At 37.5% G+C, this 15,874-nt stretch overlaps 3 protein-coding genes across 4 annotated transcripts; 2 read left to right on the forward strand and 1 right to left on the reverse strand.

The window, feature by feature from the left end:
* Positions 1 to 822: 822 nt before the first annotated feature.
* On the reverse strand, positions 823 to 10,430 carry LOC121324024 (interleukin-17B-like). Of its 2 annotated transcripts, none has more exons than XM_041265411.1 (3): positions 9,166 to 10,430; positions 1,777 to 2,039; positions 823 to 1,082 (listed from the first exon to the last, which is right to left on the reverse strand). In XM_041265411.1, the coding sequence occupies exons 2-3, from the start codon at positions 2,001 to 2,003 to the stop codon at positions 824 to 826; spliced, it is 486 nt and encodes a 161-aa protein (XP_041121345.1). In that variant the 5' UTR covers positions 2,004 to 2,039; positions 9,166 to 10,430; the 3' UTR covers position 823. The 2 variants fall into 2 exon arrangements, with proteins under 2 accessions (XP_041121345.1, XP_041121344.1); XM_041265410.1 differs by lacking the exon at positions 9,166 to 10,430 and adding an exon at positions 2,248 to 2,343.
* Positions 4,283 to 7,187, forward strand: LOC121324025 (60S ribosomal protein L26). The gene is made up of 4 exons (XM_041265412.1): positions 4,283 to 4,378; positions 5,501 to 5,673; positions 5,967 to 6,107; positions 7,010 to 7,187. Exons 2-4 carry the CDS (start codon positions 5,506 to 5,508, stop codon positions 7,136 to 7,138), a joined length of 438 nt encoding a protein of 145 aa, XP_041121346.1. The 5' UTR covers positions 4,283 to 4,378; positions 5,501 to 5,505; the 3' UTR covers positions 7,139 to 7,187.
* Positions 8,392 to 15,250, forward strand: LOC121324026 (V-type proton ATPase subunit e 1-like). Its single transcript, XM_041265413.1, has 4 exons — positions 8,392 to 8,643; positions 10,445 to 10,492; positions 13,402 to 13,529; positions 14,855 to 15,250. The coding sequence occupies exons 1-3, from the start codon at positions 8,540 to 8,542 to the stop codon at positions 13,493 to 13,495; spliced, it is 246 nt and encodes an 81-aa protein (XP_041121347.1). The 5' UTR covers positions 8,392 to 8,539; the 3' UTR covers positions 13,496 to 13,529; positions 14,855 to 15,250.
* Positions 15,251 to 15,874: the final 624 nt, after the last annotated feature.

Below are 15,874 nucleotides of genomic sequence, written 5' to 3' on the forward strand. Positions count from 1 at the left end.
AGGTAATATATTTGATGGAGATGTTCAAATCAATGATACAGCACTGCTATTGTTAATTTATGGTTATAGAAGTTATTAAATCTGGAAAAATGAATGGTCTTTTTACTGCAGGACAGAGTTAAGAGAACAGCGAAAGATATTTATGAAAATTAAAACAAATGTTAATCGGAGTGCTGCAGCTGCTCTGCACTAAGGATTGCTGTGTGTTTTTGTTTGTTGTTGCTTACTACAGTATATATGTTTTAAGGGAACTTTGATTCCAAAAGGTACCTTTGAAGGCTCCTTTTAAAACGAAAGACTAAATCTAAAATATTTAGCCTCCTTGGCCCCTGAAAACTGAATTCAGTCATGCTTGGCTCCTAAGAAGTTTGTATTTATTTAATTAACTTTATTTTCACATTAAAAAAATGGTTCACTGTGGTTTAGCTAGTGTATTGTATGGGTCCAGGTATTGACAAATATATTTTTATTAAATGAAAAAAAAATGTAAATAATGGATTAAGTCTTTCATTGTTTGATATTTAAATGACAAGACAAACAGAATTTGGAAACGCCCTGAATTGTATCTATTGGCTCCATTATGCCATTAAAATACTTGCATAGAACCACAATGTAAATTGCAGTGCTACCACCAAATGAGGGAATTGTTTAAACACATTTAAAACATTCTTACAACTCAACCTTTGAGAGGAGTACATTAATTTCATCAGATAACAGAGATCACATGAATATTTGTTTTTTTATCTTTCTTTCCCACAAGCAAGGGTACATGGTCATTATGTTTCCAACCAACTGTATCTGTTGGATTGCCTGCATTGCTTATTTAAAAGATGCATGTACAGCCAATCGCTATGTTCTCCATGGCAGTTCTGTATTTCAGGTTGCATTTCTTCTTCCTCCTCCTTTGTTTTTGACCTCTTTTTGAACCTTCGCAGAACTGTCTTTTCACAGGGATTTTTGTGTAGATTGGGATGCTTGTCATTGTCCGATCTTCTTGCATTGTGAAGGGATTGATGCAACCGGAGCAGAGGCAGTGGGCTTCGGGTATGTCTGTTGGGATTCGGGTTTCATCGCGATTTACTCTGGAAATACAAGTGAAACGAAACTTGAAGTAACACCAAATGTTTTACAATTAAACAAACAATTGCAAAAGTGTGTTTACCGTTACAGTAATTATTTAGTATAGTGTAGAAATATTTTAGGTTGGCGTATATATACACTTTTTTTTATATGTCCTAATAAGGAGTCTAGGAATTTCAATATATTAACAGTACCTTGTTAGTAGTGTAGATGCGTTAAAATATGCAATAATAATGTGTATGTATTCATGGTTTTTTACAAACAAGATTTCTGCTTAACATAATACCCAAGCACTGTTGAAATGACAAAAGCTACTTATTATTATAACTAGACTTTTGTACAAAACACTTTCTTTTTTCACTGTCCGGCAACACATAATGTTCTGCATATGACAAATCATGGCTTGTGAGGCTGGATTTAAAATAATAATACAAATATAGAGGGGTGGCTAAACATGGTATATACAGAAATGGACGTTACACGGTTATATCCATTAGCAGAGAATATACAGTGTTGAACTATACAGACAACCTGCAGACCACCTTTCTAAAAACAGTTCAGAACATGCTTGCGTTCATTTAAAACTACTTAAAGGACCATGATAAAAGAAAACCAAGATCAACCAGAACCAAAGGGGGTGGTGACATGTTTTCATAATTGGAAGCCCTGATCAGTATATTGATGATAATCACTGACCTGTAGGACCAGGGAGACAGGCTTCTCCTGTTGGACATCCAGAGCCGCAGATCGATCTCGCACTTGCTACTGGACAGAGCCGAGTTGTTCTGCAGCTGCATCATCATGTCATTAATGCTCTTCTCATAGTCTTCCTCCATCGGGGCCCCTGTATATTTATGTTTGACTCTTCCTTTCCTTTCACTCCTAATATCTTTGCCTTTGAAAGATTCTGTCATTGTTGCCATAACGACAAGGACTGATGAAAGTGTCAGCCACAGCACCTACAAAAAAATAACCTCATTAGAGTTCATGTTCTAATGTTGAATTTAAGTCGACGTTTGTACACTTACAGTGTTTAAACAGGCAATTTTATCAATTTGTTTTCCGTTCATAAAAGATGCAATATAATTTCTGGTCAGATCAATCAAAATACAAACTTCAATCAACCCCTGTGTGCATGACGAGTGCTGTTCAAATCCATTCACTCACCAACCGGTCACCTCTGTTGGCCATCTCAGAGCTGCTGATTGGGATGCCTGACGGTTACAGACTGGTAGAGCAGTGAAATTGACGATAAGATAGAACCAGTAGCAATAAATATGTATCTAACCAATCCCTCAAACCACATGTGTTCTGAAAAATGACAAAGACCTTTTTATATTTACCACATTGTTGTTTGCAAAAGGTTGCTGAATTGTTTTCACAGAACCTCACCTTGCAGACCAGTTGTTGTTGACAATAGAATGTTGGTTTCCCACAGTGGGAACACTGTTAATTGTTTGCCAAAAGGAATTATAGTCTATGATAAAGGTAGCCGGCTTTTTAGGGCTCAAGATTGCATAAATATAATTAAACGACTACAATTGTATAAACACAAAATTAAATAACAAACTTTATTGCAAAAGTTTGCACCAGTTTTACTATGCTTTTCCTCTGGTTTCTCCTTCCATGCCTTACATCTAAAGAGACCCAAGTGGTTCATTTTTAATTCCCTTTCATAACGCCCTGGATAAGGATAAGCTTGTGTTCTTAATAATTAATATATTACTATATATATATATATATATATATATATATATATATATATATATATATATATATATCTGATGTGAAATATATATATATGTCTCAATGGGTTTCAATACATATTTTCAATTCATCAAAACCTCACAGTTCAAAGCCAGTACAAGTATATTGCAGTTCAGCATAGTACAGTTCCAATAAAACAATAGCTTTATCGCTTGATCCTGGTAGCTAGATCAACAATGATGTCTGTGTCGACCTTTTATTCAGCACACCCTGTGTTGACATACTGTAAAAGACATCTGCTCACAAATACACAATTCTTTGTAAACAGAATGGTTTGTTTGCAATGCATTTATACCTACAGTAGTGTATGGTACCTTTACAAATTTGTTTATAATGGCGGGAGTGTACACAAGTACAAAGCTCTTCCATTGAAAAATTGGATGTGGCTTAGTAATCAAAATACCATTATGGTAACTCTCTCTCTCTCTCTCTCTCTCTCTCTCTCTCTCTCTCTCTCTCTCTCTCTCTCTCTCTCTCTCTATATATATATATATATATATATGTATGTCATCAATGCATATATAGATATATAACATGTTTTTCATCAATGCAGCCTTTCTGAACAATAAAAACTGCTAGCTTAAGACAAAAAAACAAAAAACAAAAAACAAAACCTTTTGTCAAAAAATGCTGGCAGAACTGTGGCTGTTTTTCAATTCTCTAGATTTCAGAACAGGCTACACTCAGTGACCTCCATAAAGCCCCATACCTTAGATATGGGTGTGTGGGATCAATTCAACACATTTATAGGGTCAACTTGCATACTAAAAGATATTTTCCTGGAAATCTGGGAAACCTGGTTTGTAGATATGATAAGATATGATACAGATCTTCAGAGATCTTCAAGCACTGAGTAGTGAATACTGAAGGGTCAAGTTCACACTGGTTGTTTGTTGTTCTTTTCTGGTCCTGTACAGGTGTGCCTACAACGCCGATGTTAAAAGACGGAGGGCCTATGGCGAGATATTACACCTGGTGTAACAGGTACAATTGAGAAGTTAACTACTTAGGGAACTAGATGGAGGGTTAATTGGTTCATTTAATTAATTAAGAGCATTGCCCATCTGTGGTTTACTGTGCTTTTATTACAGTAGTTTTACAGTAGGGCACTTGCAGACAAATTAATCTGATTTTTATTAGCAATCTCATAACTGTTTAAATATACAAATACACAATCTAAGTGTGAAAAGCACATTGGACAATATTCAGTGTTACAATTACATTATTTTCATTTTCTTAATAGTCAATGGTCACAACAAGAACATACTGTCTTAATTAAAGGTGTTCTGTGGCATTAGAAATCGCACTACACGCTTTTGCATAGGTATGCTGATTTAACGAAGGCTAATATTTCGGGTGTCCGTGGAGGATTGACAAACTGGCTCCTGCTGGTGGCGCTGTCCTTGAATGCCTGCGTTGATCAACCTCTCGTTGACTTTATTGAATCTCGCGGGAATCGTGCGCTAACTAATTCCAGCGGAAGTGAATGCAAACTCTCTTTTCCGGCGGCCATAGTGGATTGATCAGCGGGGTAAGGACTGCTGTAGAGAATTCGTACAGATATATCCCTAAACATCTGTTTAGTACACACACTTACCTCAGCAGAATTACGGTGTATGAAACCAGCCATTCTGTTGTGTGTTAAGAAATCATTATTAGGATGAGATGACGAATTAAACATTAACAGCTACCTGAATAGAAAATGCCCTGGCGTTGCGAGGGAGATAGCTGGATCTTGTTTCTGCAGGCATGGTCTCTTGAGCTCCGTGCGAGTTTGTAAATGTATCCTGCAAATATCCCTTCGACCATAGTTGTTGCCAGTGTTTTGTCCATTACATACATCAAAACTGCTGTCCTTGGTGGTGAATCATGCTCCACAATATATGTAGTATTTGGCGAGTTATTCGTGGCATAAGTTAAACATTTAACTGTTTGGTTAAATATGAGTATGTGAATGCATTGAATAAGAATGTCTTGTAACAGAATGCATGTCAGTATGTATTTTAAAACTGAACATGGTTGTGTAAATCACCGTGAATGTGTTGTCGTGTGAATTTGGTAACGATAACTAATTGTGTTTAAATAAAAACTGCCTGGGTTATTACACATTTTTTAAAGGTGTACATGAACGTGCCTCTTGCTTTGCTTGATGGAGTTAAAAAGTACATGACATTACTTTCTGAAAGTGTGCGATGATGGGCTGTCGAATCTAGCTGTATTTTGTAGAAACATTTCAGATAGTAGTGTACATTTTCTTTTCTGTAACTGTAGCATACCTCCTCCTTTTACATTTAACATTGATCTAGGTAGTGTGATTATTGTAGCTAATTCTGAATGCGTTTGTATTATACCTTTTATACCTATTCCATAATCTTGCCTACCTTTCAAACCACCTTGCCAAAGTTTGCTGTAGGGATTCGTTTACTTCCTATTTTTTGTAAATGGTTTTGATTAGTTTCTGGTGTACACATTGTGCTTTCAGATCTATCCATATAGCTTGTGAGTTTCTCAGTCATTTGGCTTTCTTTGTTGTAAATCCTTACTTCCATCCCTTCTGACTTGTATCATAATAAATATACTTTTGTACTGCGCAGAGTCAGCTTTCTGGAACTGTCTCAAAGACCCAGAATATCTTCCCCCTGTTTTTCCACAGCCATCATGAAGTTGAATCCCTTCGTCACATCATCCCGCAGCAAGAACCGCAAGAGGCACTTCAATGCCCCTTCTCATGTTCGCAGAAAGATCATGTCCTCTCCACTCTCCAAGGAGCTGAGGCAGAAATACAATGTCCGCTCCATGCCTATCCGCAAGGATGATGAGGTCCAGGTATGTGTTCATCTCGAAACTCAAAAGTATTTTCACCCTGATGTCTCGTCATTGACGTGTACTTTGGGGTACCAGTATTGCTTTTGAATAATTGAGGAAAAAACAAGAGCATTTGATCATGGGCTTGTGCTCTTGGTCTTTAAGTATTGAGTGTATCTACAGGTTCATCTAAATACATCATTTTATGAACCATGCAAGATGTGAATAGGCACTTGAAATAGTGACAAATGAGGAGCAAGCATGTAGAAATGTCAGACCTATTTCTGTGATTTTTATTTTTTTTTAAATTCCAGGTCGTCCGGGGACATTACAAAGGCCAGCAGATTGGCAAGGTTGTCCAGGTCTACAGGAAAAAATACGTCATCTACATTGAGCGTGTGCAGCGTGAAAAGGCCAATGGTACCACAGTGCACGTTGGCATCCACCCGAGCAAGGTATGGTGATGCTCTGTCCTGGTTCACTTCCAGAAACTGTTTACATGCACACCGCCAATCTGTTATCCAGAATATCTAGTGATCAAAGCAAAATTAAATACAATATTCCTTATTCCTGTGAACTGGATATTCGGAATACAATGTATGAACAATGTTCTATTCTGCACACCTGCCTTTCCCCTGGTCCTGTATGAGGCAGTAATTATTCTGAAAGCTGGTATACTGGATATCTGTCACTTGTTTTTAATGTTTTGCTCTGTGATAAGTTTGTCTGGAAATTGTCAAAAAAAAAAAAAAAGCTTAAATTGGAGCTTGTTGAAGGGAAACATTTTCGGACTGAAGTTGGATTAATTGCACCTGATTTGAAAATAGCTTGAGCAGGTTTTTGTGTGATTTGAGCAGATCTGTCTTTCACAAATAGGGAGCTGGGGAAAGTTGCAGAAACATTTGTGTTAAAAGCATTGTTTGCAGAAGTAGGTTCTTCACATATTGGTTCTTAGGATTTGACTTTTTTAAATGTATTTAGAGGTTTTGTGTGGATAGTCTATATGGTTGTGTGACAATCCTATATTCATATATTACTGGAACTTTTAAAGTGCAAGGCACCACTATTCTGTAAAGTTAACATGTGACTAAAAGAAGAGACCGGTCAAAAACTCCTTTGACGAATATTTGCTTTATTATGTAGTGTGATAGCTGCACACTGAATTCCAATGCAATTCTGTGTTAACAGTAGTTTACAATACATACCTTGTCTCCTTTTGTAAAGAAATAAACTTTTTTTTCACCTATTCTAAAGGCTAAATGGTAGAAGACAATGTTTGTTAATTTAGTATTTGTTCTATGAATATACTGTGGTATAGTTAGGATGCTTACACACGTGAATTTGCCTTGTTTTCTAGGTTGTGATAACCAGGCTAAAACTGGACAAAGATCGTAAGAAGATCTTGGAACGCAAAGCCAAGTCTCGCCAAGATGGCAAGGAGAAGGGCAAGTACAAGGAGGAGACCATTGAAAAGATGCAGGAGTGAAATGATCTACATTTTGCAAAAGCCAATAAAAGACTGTAAAAATCCCAAATGTGGCTCTGTTTTTATTACTGCATTGCTTGAAATATGTAAATCTGTGTGTGCATGCGAGTAAACCATGCTTGCCTATCAAAGTATATCTGCGGGTGTTTACATATTGAGGGACATACACTGCCTATATTGAAGTGAAGTCAGTGTGGCTGTTGTCCCAGATGCGTAGTACATCTACAGTAGGTTTGCATCCTCTGCAACATACTTAGTTGATATAATGGGTGGCAAGGACTTCTCACTGTTGGTGATAGAGAAGCCTTAAATATCTTCATTGCTGAACCAATTGTGATGAAGCGTTGTTAAATTGTTTGAGGAGGTTGATGTTCAGATTCTGGTATTTAAGTGTGTTTTTCTTTACGTGTTTATGTAACATTTTGTATGCATGTCTAAAGAACTGCTTATCCAATTCTAAAATACCACTGGCATGATTACACAATGTTATCAGTATCTAGGGTGTGGAAGAACATACAGTAGGTATATGCTTATAGCTCCCTTTTCATTACATTTCCACAGTGCTGTAAATAAACATCATTAGGAACAGCTTGTGTTGGACACAGAATTGGGGGGGAAGGGGGGTACTGTTTCTGTCTTTGAAGAATAGTCTTGTAAACTGTTAATTGCAGTGGGGGTCTTTGCAAAAGAGGCCAAAATACCAAGATTTCCGTGAAGTACATTTAAGCCTCTAAAAATCAACTAAAGATCAGATGTCACCAAATGTTTTCCATGATCATTTCCGTTAGTTCCATGATCCTTGAGTCACACTTGCTTTTGGGAAGTTGTCAGACTATTTTAGATTAGCAATAAATGGCAGTGTTCTGATTATACACTCCTACAAAAAGGGAGCGAATGAGAATACTTCCTACAAGAATTGCTTGAAGGATCATTGTTACCTTGAGTAAAATAATATTTTGTATGCATCGGCAGCTTTTGAAAGAATTTGATGTGCTGCTGCCACACCAGTGCTAATTTAAGGCATGTTAAACCAGATTACACTAACCAACTTGAGTGGACACTTCTGCAAAGAAAAATGACAATATACCACAAGGGAACAAAAATGGTAATTATACAGCATACACAATGAGAAAGGGAAGTATATTCTTCTGAAATGTTTAAATTGTAACGATTGCATGGGAAATGTCTGCGTGCACGCCCAACACAGTTCCCCTATCACGTGATAGGACTGACAACCACCCAATTACTAAAGGGCGGGGCTTCAACGAATCATGTGATATGTGTTTTCTTGTGTAGTTTGTTCATGTTGTAGTTAGCAAGTTCTGACTTTTTAAAGTCTTACAAGAAATAGGCGTCTACTAATAGTAGTAAGTGTTATTTGTGTCACCGATTTGCATTGAAATGGCGTACGCAAGTTTTATGATCCCGGCCGCTGTAGTGACAGTTTTTTGGTTAATCGTCGGCGGTGTCATTCCATGGTTTGTCCCAAAAGGACCAAACAGAGGGTGAGTTTGTTTTTATATCTATATCTATATCTATATATATATAATATATTATACACAAAAAGAAATATAGATATATATATAAAAATATATATATACTTATAGCTGTTTAACATTTTAAGAAAATGAATGCCGACCCTCAAAAGAAAATGAATGCCGACCCTCAATAATAAATTGGATTTCATTGCATTTAAGCAACAAGTTAAAGTGACTGCGCAGCTGAAAGTTAATGCGCAGTTCTAGTGTTTTTTTTTTTTTTTTTTTTTTTTTTTAACTGTACTGGCGCTGTAGTGTGTGCTGACTGTAGTCAGACTCGTCACCAGTAACATGTTGAGTAAATGTTAAACGCAGATGCCGAGTAAGTGGTATGGGCTGTTTATTGTTTTTGTTATTTAATTCGTAGAACTGTTGTGAATTCCTAATTTCTTTAATTGTATTTTAAAAGTGTATTTTTGTTTTTAGTCTAGTGTTGTAAGAGAAAACGAGAAGCTTAATATTGTTACATTTAATAAGAGTGTATCTTACCGTGAATCACATGGCGTAGGGTATAATTAGGAAGTGGAATGCAATTGTGAAATTAGGAAAACAAACGTCATGTGATCCAGTCATTATTGGTCCTCAGTTTAAACTGTCAGATTTTGTTCATCACTCCTAAAATAGACCAAAAACCAATGTAAATCAGTTAAAACTCGTCAATTCCCTCCAACAATTAAATCGGCGTTTTACACGAACCTACCTTAAATCCCATAGGTGATCTTAATTTGAAAAAAAGGTTATTTCATTATGTATTTTTCTATTGACACTCGAAAAGGTGTTATTTCAGTGTCATTTTCTCTTGGTAAGAGACATTACCATTTGTTAGTCAAAGTGGGCTGAAATGTATTAGTTGCAAAGCCACGTGATATGTGCTCCATTAAGTTTTCAGATGCCCTCATACAGTAATAAATTCTACATTGACCAGTTTCCTGACCAAAATGGAAAATACATAATTTGTTTTTATGGATTTGCACAGATGTGGAGCACAGATATGTGGGCTTTTTTTTTTTTTTTTAAGATCACATGATTACACCAATAGCATTTTATTATTATACTGTAGTTGTAATATTAGGTGCTAAGAAACAAGAGTTGGCTGACATTGGCCAAATTGTCTAGCCTACAGTGGTTTCAACTGAACCCTGTTAGAAATTAGATGTTGAAGTTATTATTTGATTGAGCTACACAAATAAAGACTACAAAGAAGTGGTTAAAAAGTTTACTTCCTTCACTTCTCACGTTTTTCATTTCCTTTTTATTTTTCTGTCTCTCATTACAGCACCACAGAGATGCCCTGTCCTCACCTGTAGAGCCCCTGTCAATTTATTTGTTGGGCAGAATGTCTCTCAAGTTAGAAGTCCACATAACACATCCTGTTTTATTGAAACTCTGGGACTTAAATATTTCTAATTTTTGAAACAGCAATGGTGTTGTAGTTTGGCTACTGATTTGTGAAACTGCCATCAACCCTAAAATGCTTTGATTTCATACAGTACTGTGGATGGTGATCTGTCCAGTATCTGCATACACAAAATACAGGACCTGCACAGTGCCAAATACTCCACAATGCTTAATGGAATTTGGTGGAATACAATACATATAATTGCCTAAATAAACATTTTGTACCCATAGCAATGGCAGAGTTTATACAGTAGGGGTCATCTGCTCTGTTACAGAACACCCATACTTCAGGCCTGTGGACCTCCTTTATCTGGATAGAAAACGACATGCAGTAATTCTGAATTGAATTGTTCTTTCTCCTTGTCTCCAGGGTTATCAACACAATGCTGGTGACGTGTGCAGTGTGCTGTTATCTGTTGTAAGTATAAACAGCAGGTGGCTCCAGAAGTCAGTGTTGTTTGGGCTGGTGTCTGCGGTCGTGACGGGTGTTGATTGAGCTTGTGGAGTGTTGCAGCTGGAGGCAAGACTTCCAGTGAGGTTATTCACTTTGGCATCTAATCAATAATGGGTGAATTGTCTGACAGACCCTTCTACAGTTCTTAAATTCATAACAAAATGAACCGAGTCACTTGATATGTCTTGTGTAACAGCCTAAATGCTCCAGCTTGTAGACTTCCAGTGTGAAGTGGACTATGGTATAAAGTATTTTAAGGCAACATTTTTATTCTGCTACAGAGCTGCAGCCTTCCTGGTCTCTTGATGGAATCAGAACACGTTTTAATCAAACTTGTTATGCCAATCAGAAAATGTAGCTGGACAATTCTGTTGTCTGGTCAAATCTGCTGAAAGATGGTTTTGGGGAACGGAGCAACATTCTACTTTACCTTTTTTTTTTTTTTTTTTTTTTTTTTTAAATTTGGAATCGCCAATTATTTTTTCTCATTTTCTCCCCAATTTGGAAAGCCCATTTATGTTTTATTTCAACCTGGCTCACTGCTGCCACCCCCGCGCTGATTCGGGAGAGATGGAAACGGACACACACGTCCTCCAAAACGTGTGCCATCATCCGTCTGCTTGTTTTCAATCTGCGGGTCCTCCATGCAGCCACCTCAGTGCTATAGTGTCGGAGGACCATGCATCTTCAGGCAACTTACAGCCAGGCCCACAGGTGCTTGGCCAGTCAACAGGGTTTGCTGGTGTGCGATGAGCCGAGGATACCCTGGCAGGCCTAACCCTTCCCTACCCGGGTGGCACTTTTCCAATTGTGCACTGCCCCTGGGAACTCCCATCCACGGTTGGCAGTGGAATAGCCTGTACTCGAACCAGTGACATCTAGGCAATAGGGCGCATCCTGCATTCCACGCGGAGCGCCTTTACTGGATGCGCCACTTGGGAGCCCCCTACTTTTACCCTTTAACCTTCAACCGCGCATGACATTGCTGTCCAGAATCAAGAAACAACATAAGATCCCTGCACAATAACTCCCCATTGCTCTCAGTAAGTTACAGGTTAATGAAGGAACAGTGGTTTAAAATGACCAGCACAAGGTTCCAGATACTAGAGGTATTAGAAATGTGGTTACTTTAGGTTAGTTTATTAGTAATGTGTCTCTTTATATACAGAGTATTGGGAAACCCTTTGTCAGAAGGAAGTGTGACTTGCTGCTGATTTGTCCTTGAAATCTGCATTGTTCTGGTTTGTACCAGACACCACTTGTCCCCGTGCCTGTAATGTCTGGTTCGCTCAATTATTTCCAGTTGTTTGTGGAGAAAATATGTGATACTGAAAACAAAGTCCTGTGGCACTGGTGGAGATGGTTTGGATTATGCACATTTTTTAAATCTGTACCTTTTCCACCTGGAACTGTAGTAGCTGCTTCTTCAGTCTCCCCAGCCCCCCCCCCCCCTATGCTGTGCATGCAGCATAGTGTTTACACACATGTTACAAAAGGGTTTTAAAGTAAGGGGTATTGCATGTGTCCAAGAAAAACAAACAAGATTAGACTGATTAGCCAATCGAGTATATCTAGATGCTCCGAGGGTTTATCCCAAGATGTTTCTGGTACAGTAAATCCCAGTATACTTCAGAATGCTAGCTTCTTATGGTGATGGCCATACTGCTACCAGTGCTTGCATATTGCAGTTTGTACCACTAAGTGGCACTAAAACACTGATAGATGAATACAAATTACTTGTTTTAATGGCCCCATTAAATACTTAATGATACCATTAAGAACAGAAAGCCTTCTATTAACACTGTTTTTACCATTGGTTTTAACCCTAGTTACATTTCAAAATGTTTATTTTTAATACATTCTCTTTAAGCTTCCGTTCAGATACTGTATTTGACAAACTATAAAGAGCAATACATTCTGAAAATACAATACATTTTGAAGCAGATTACATAATTTCAGTCCAGTTTGCAGATCATTTACTTCCTCACTCTGGGTGTAACAGTTTAGAGTGTAGCAGTGCTCAATAGCCTGTGGCAATACAATACTCCAGCAGGTTTTTGTTTCAGCAAACTAAACCTACTGAGAATTCCTCTCATTGTAACAGATTCTACTATATAAATATGTTTTGTTGCGATTGTTAGCAATTGACAGTACGTGTATGTTCCATACCATATACTGTGAAGTGTCACATTGGAGAATGCTGTGGCTTTCACTGGCTGTTGCTGGGAAGTTTGCATGGAAGTTTAAAGCTGGTCATGTAGAAGCTGCTTACAAAACACACTGTATAGCAGAATACATACATGAAAACTATAGATAAAACAAAGTGGAATAATACAAAAGCTTAATGAAAATAGTCTGTAATATACCAGCACTTGGAAAGTAACATTCGTAGATGATAACATAATGAAAAGACACTGGAATTGATACCAAAAAATGTGGGCAGGACTCTCTGAGCATTGGTGGAAATTCTTCCCGTTGCTTTCTTAAAGAAAGTGTGCTTCTGCAGGAGAGCGCTGTGAAAGAGCTCTCTGTTTTTAAGGCTGGTGTGACAGCTGTGCTAATTAACCAGACTAGAATGTGAGCTGGAACCTGGGAAGATGAATAAATACACAACATGGGTATCCTTTTAATCCTTTTGAGGGATCTTTCTGACATCTCTAAATATTGCATAGCTTTAAGCTTCTTGCCTATTTGTGTGGTTTTTTTCTTTTTTTTTTTTTTTTTTTTGTATTTGAATAAAACTTGGAAACATCTTGTTGAAACATTTGGCTGGATGATTAGACTGATTTATTCATATTTAAAAATGGGTGTATTGCAAACGGAGTCTGAGAATTAAACAAGTTATGAAATCACTTTTTTTTTTTTTTCTGCAGCTGGCTGATTGCAATCCTCTCGCAGCTGAATCCTCTCTTCGGGCCACAACTGAAAAATGAAACTATCTGGTATCTTAAAGTACACTGGCCTTAGATACATTGCTGTTCCAATACTGTTCTTTGACCAGGTGAGAAACATGTATGCAATTAACTGAGTCATTGGTCCAGCAGTCTGCACACAAAGGTGCCATGAAACCTTGGACCAGATGACTAGAATGTACATTATGTAAGTTTATTTTATCTGTTCCTTGCAAATATGGCCCATTTATCAGGGATTCATACAACACAATATTTTAACCACGCTGATGATGTTATGAGAAAACAAGGGAAATCATAAGCTGTTTAGCTGTACAAAGCTTCATTCAGTGTGATTTGTGTAGCAGTTTTATTCCTTTCTGCTGAGTAATAACCATGCAATTGGGTGAAAGGCCTGGCTTACTGCCCAGTGCCTGAAGGAGGCTTTGCAACCACTGCAGTGAGGGCCTGCACCACACAGCCAGAGAAGCAGAGCTCAGGGTCCCAAAGAACTGGACAAAGATATTTCTGCCTACTCCTGCAAAAGTTTCCTAGAAGAGATTCCCATGGGATTTCATTATGTGCCTGTAAATAATCTCTTCTGTATGCAAAAAGTCATGGGGTATGACTTAGTTTTAACCAAATGCACAGTTGGTGAGACATACCAGTAAAACACGCATTAACAGTTTGTTTCAAGCTAACATGCTGTTTCAAATGACCAGGTCCAATTCCATCAGTTGCTGTTGCTTTCCGTAGGATGGAAGTGGATCAGCAGTACCAAGCAGTACACGCAATCATCACAGTGCTATTAGTCTACTCCATTTGTTTCTCTAGAAACCAGAGCATAAAAGTTTTCACTTTGAACTGGATGAAGTCCATTTATGATGCCACCTCACTGCAGATCCATGCCCTGGGAACAAGTACTGGGATCCCACCTGATACCAGCTATGTGCAGCAAAGAGAATTTCATGTTTCTGGTGGGGTCCTAACCTATTCTTGCACAATGAGTCAATCTAAATCTACAGTGTGGTGGCAGGTTAAATGGACTTGTATGAAACTGGTTATGCGAACATGATGCAAAAAGCTTTGTTTAATACAGGTTTAAGTATGTGCAGTAATGCTAGATACTATTAAGCACCTACTGCTCGTCCTGTGAGTACATACAGCTTACCCACCACACCAATAAACTCTGTATATTTACCTCAATAAAAATAAAGAAAGATTATACTAGGTTACCTGATATATAGTTTGTGTCTTACACAGAAGAAAAGGGGAGATATATGGGGTCAATTTACTGGTCTGCTGTGCTTGCTAGACCTGAAATGTGTTTATGAAGAAACGATAGAAAATAATGTACACCAAAAAAAAATAAACTTGGTTCTCTGGTTAGTTTACAGAAATGAACTAACTTTTTTTCTTGTTCCTTTCCTCCACAAAGACCTGGCCTGCCAAGGATGAGATCCTCACTGGTCCTTACTTCAAAAACATTCTCCCCCAACCGAATGGTCCTTAACAGATGCCTTACCGAAAGTGCTATGAGACCTTATTAAATATTTAGAATAACTACCTTCTGTTCAGTTTGTTAGGTTTAAACATAATCCCTGTAGGATTTGGAAACAAATCTTTATCAGATGTGAAAGATTAGTTAATGTGTCCTTCTGTTAATCCCTGTACCTCTGAAATGCAGTCTTCTGTTCACCCTATGCCATGGATGTATATGTTTTTAAAATATTTATTTCCAAATATGGAATGTATTTCAAAATGTCACAGTACCCTCCGCTTTCTGTCCTCACATGAAAACATGTTAACAGAAGCAATAAAAAAAGTGTTTCCATCTGGTCTGAAAAGCTCATTAATGAAAATGTATTCCATGAGACTGATTTATTTTTTATGTTTATGTATGTTTCATTCTCCCATAGTATCACGAATGGCAAAGTGCAGTTATAGTTACAGTAGCCAGTTCTGTCTTGAAGAATACTGTAGTGCCTTAAAATGCTGGTTAAGTATACTTTTCTTCTGTAATAGTGTTTTCTGTTGAGCTGTACTGTATACAAATGAAAAGCAAATGTTCTTGAAGTTTTTCTAAGTTCTGCTTCAGGATTTCTAATAACCCTATAGAGCTTTATCAAATGCACCCTCATTCAAATGTGGGCTTTATGCATGTTTTGCTATTACTAAATGTAAGAAATGCAAGGTTTTCTTTAAGTCAAGGCAATTAACATTACCTTGCCTGCTTATTTACATGGTTATTGTTCTTGTACTTCATGCCAACCTCTTTCTCCTCTTACACCATGGATAAACTGGATTGTTGAATCTTTCTGTCTGACTATCTCGCTCTGCCCTTCTCCCTCCATTTAATTTCATTACAGTTTATTCAATGAGATCCCAAGTTAAAATCAATGTTTTGGATAAAGTCATCAAATGCTGGAGTTGCCCATTTGTTCTGCACTGTCTTCCT

Source organism: Polyodon spathula, chromosome 12 (assembly GCF_017654505.1).
Source record: "Polyodon spathula isolate WHYD16114869_AA chromosome 12, ASM1765450v1, whole genome shotgun sequence".
NCBI classification, from domain to species: domain Eukaryota; kingdom Metazoa; phylum Chordata; class Actinopteri; order Acipenseriformes; family Polyodontidae; genus Polyodon; species Polyodon spathula.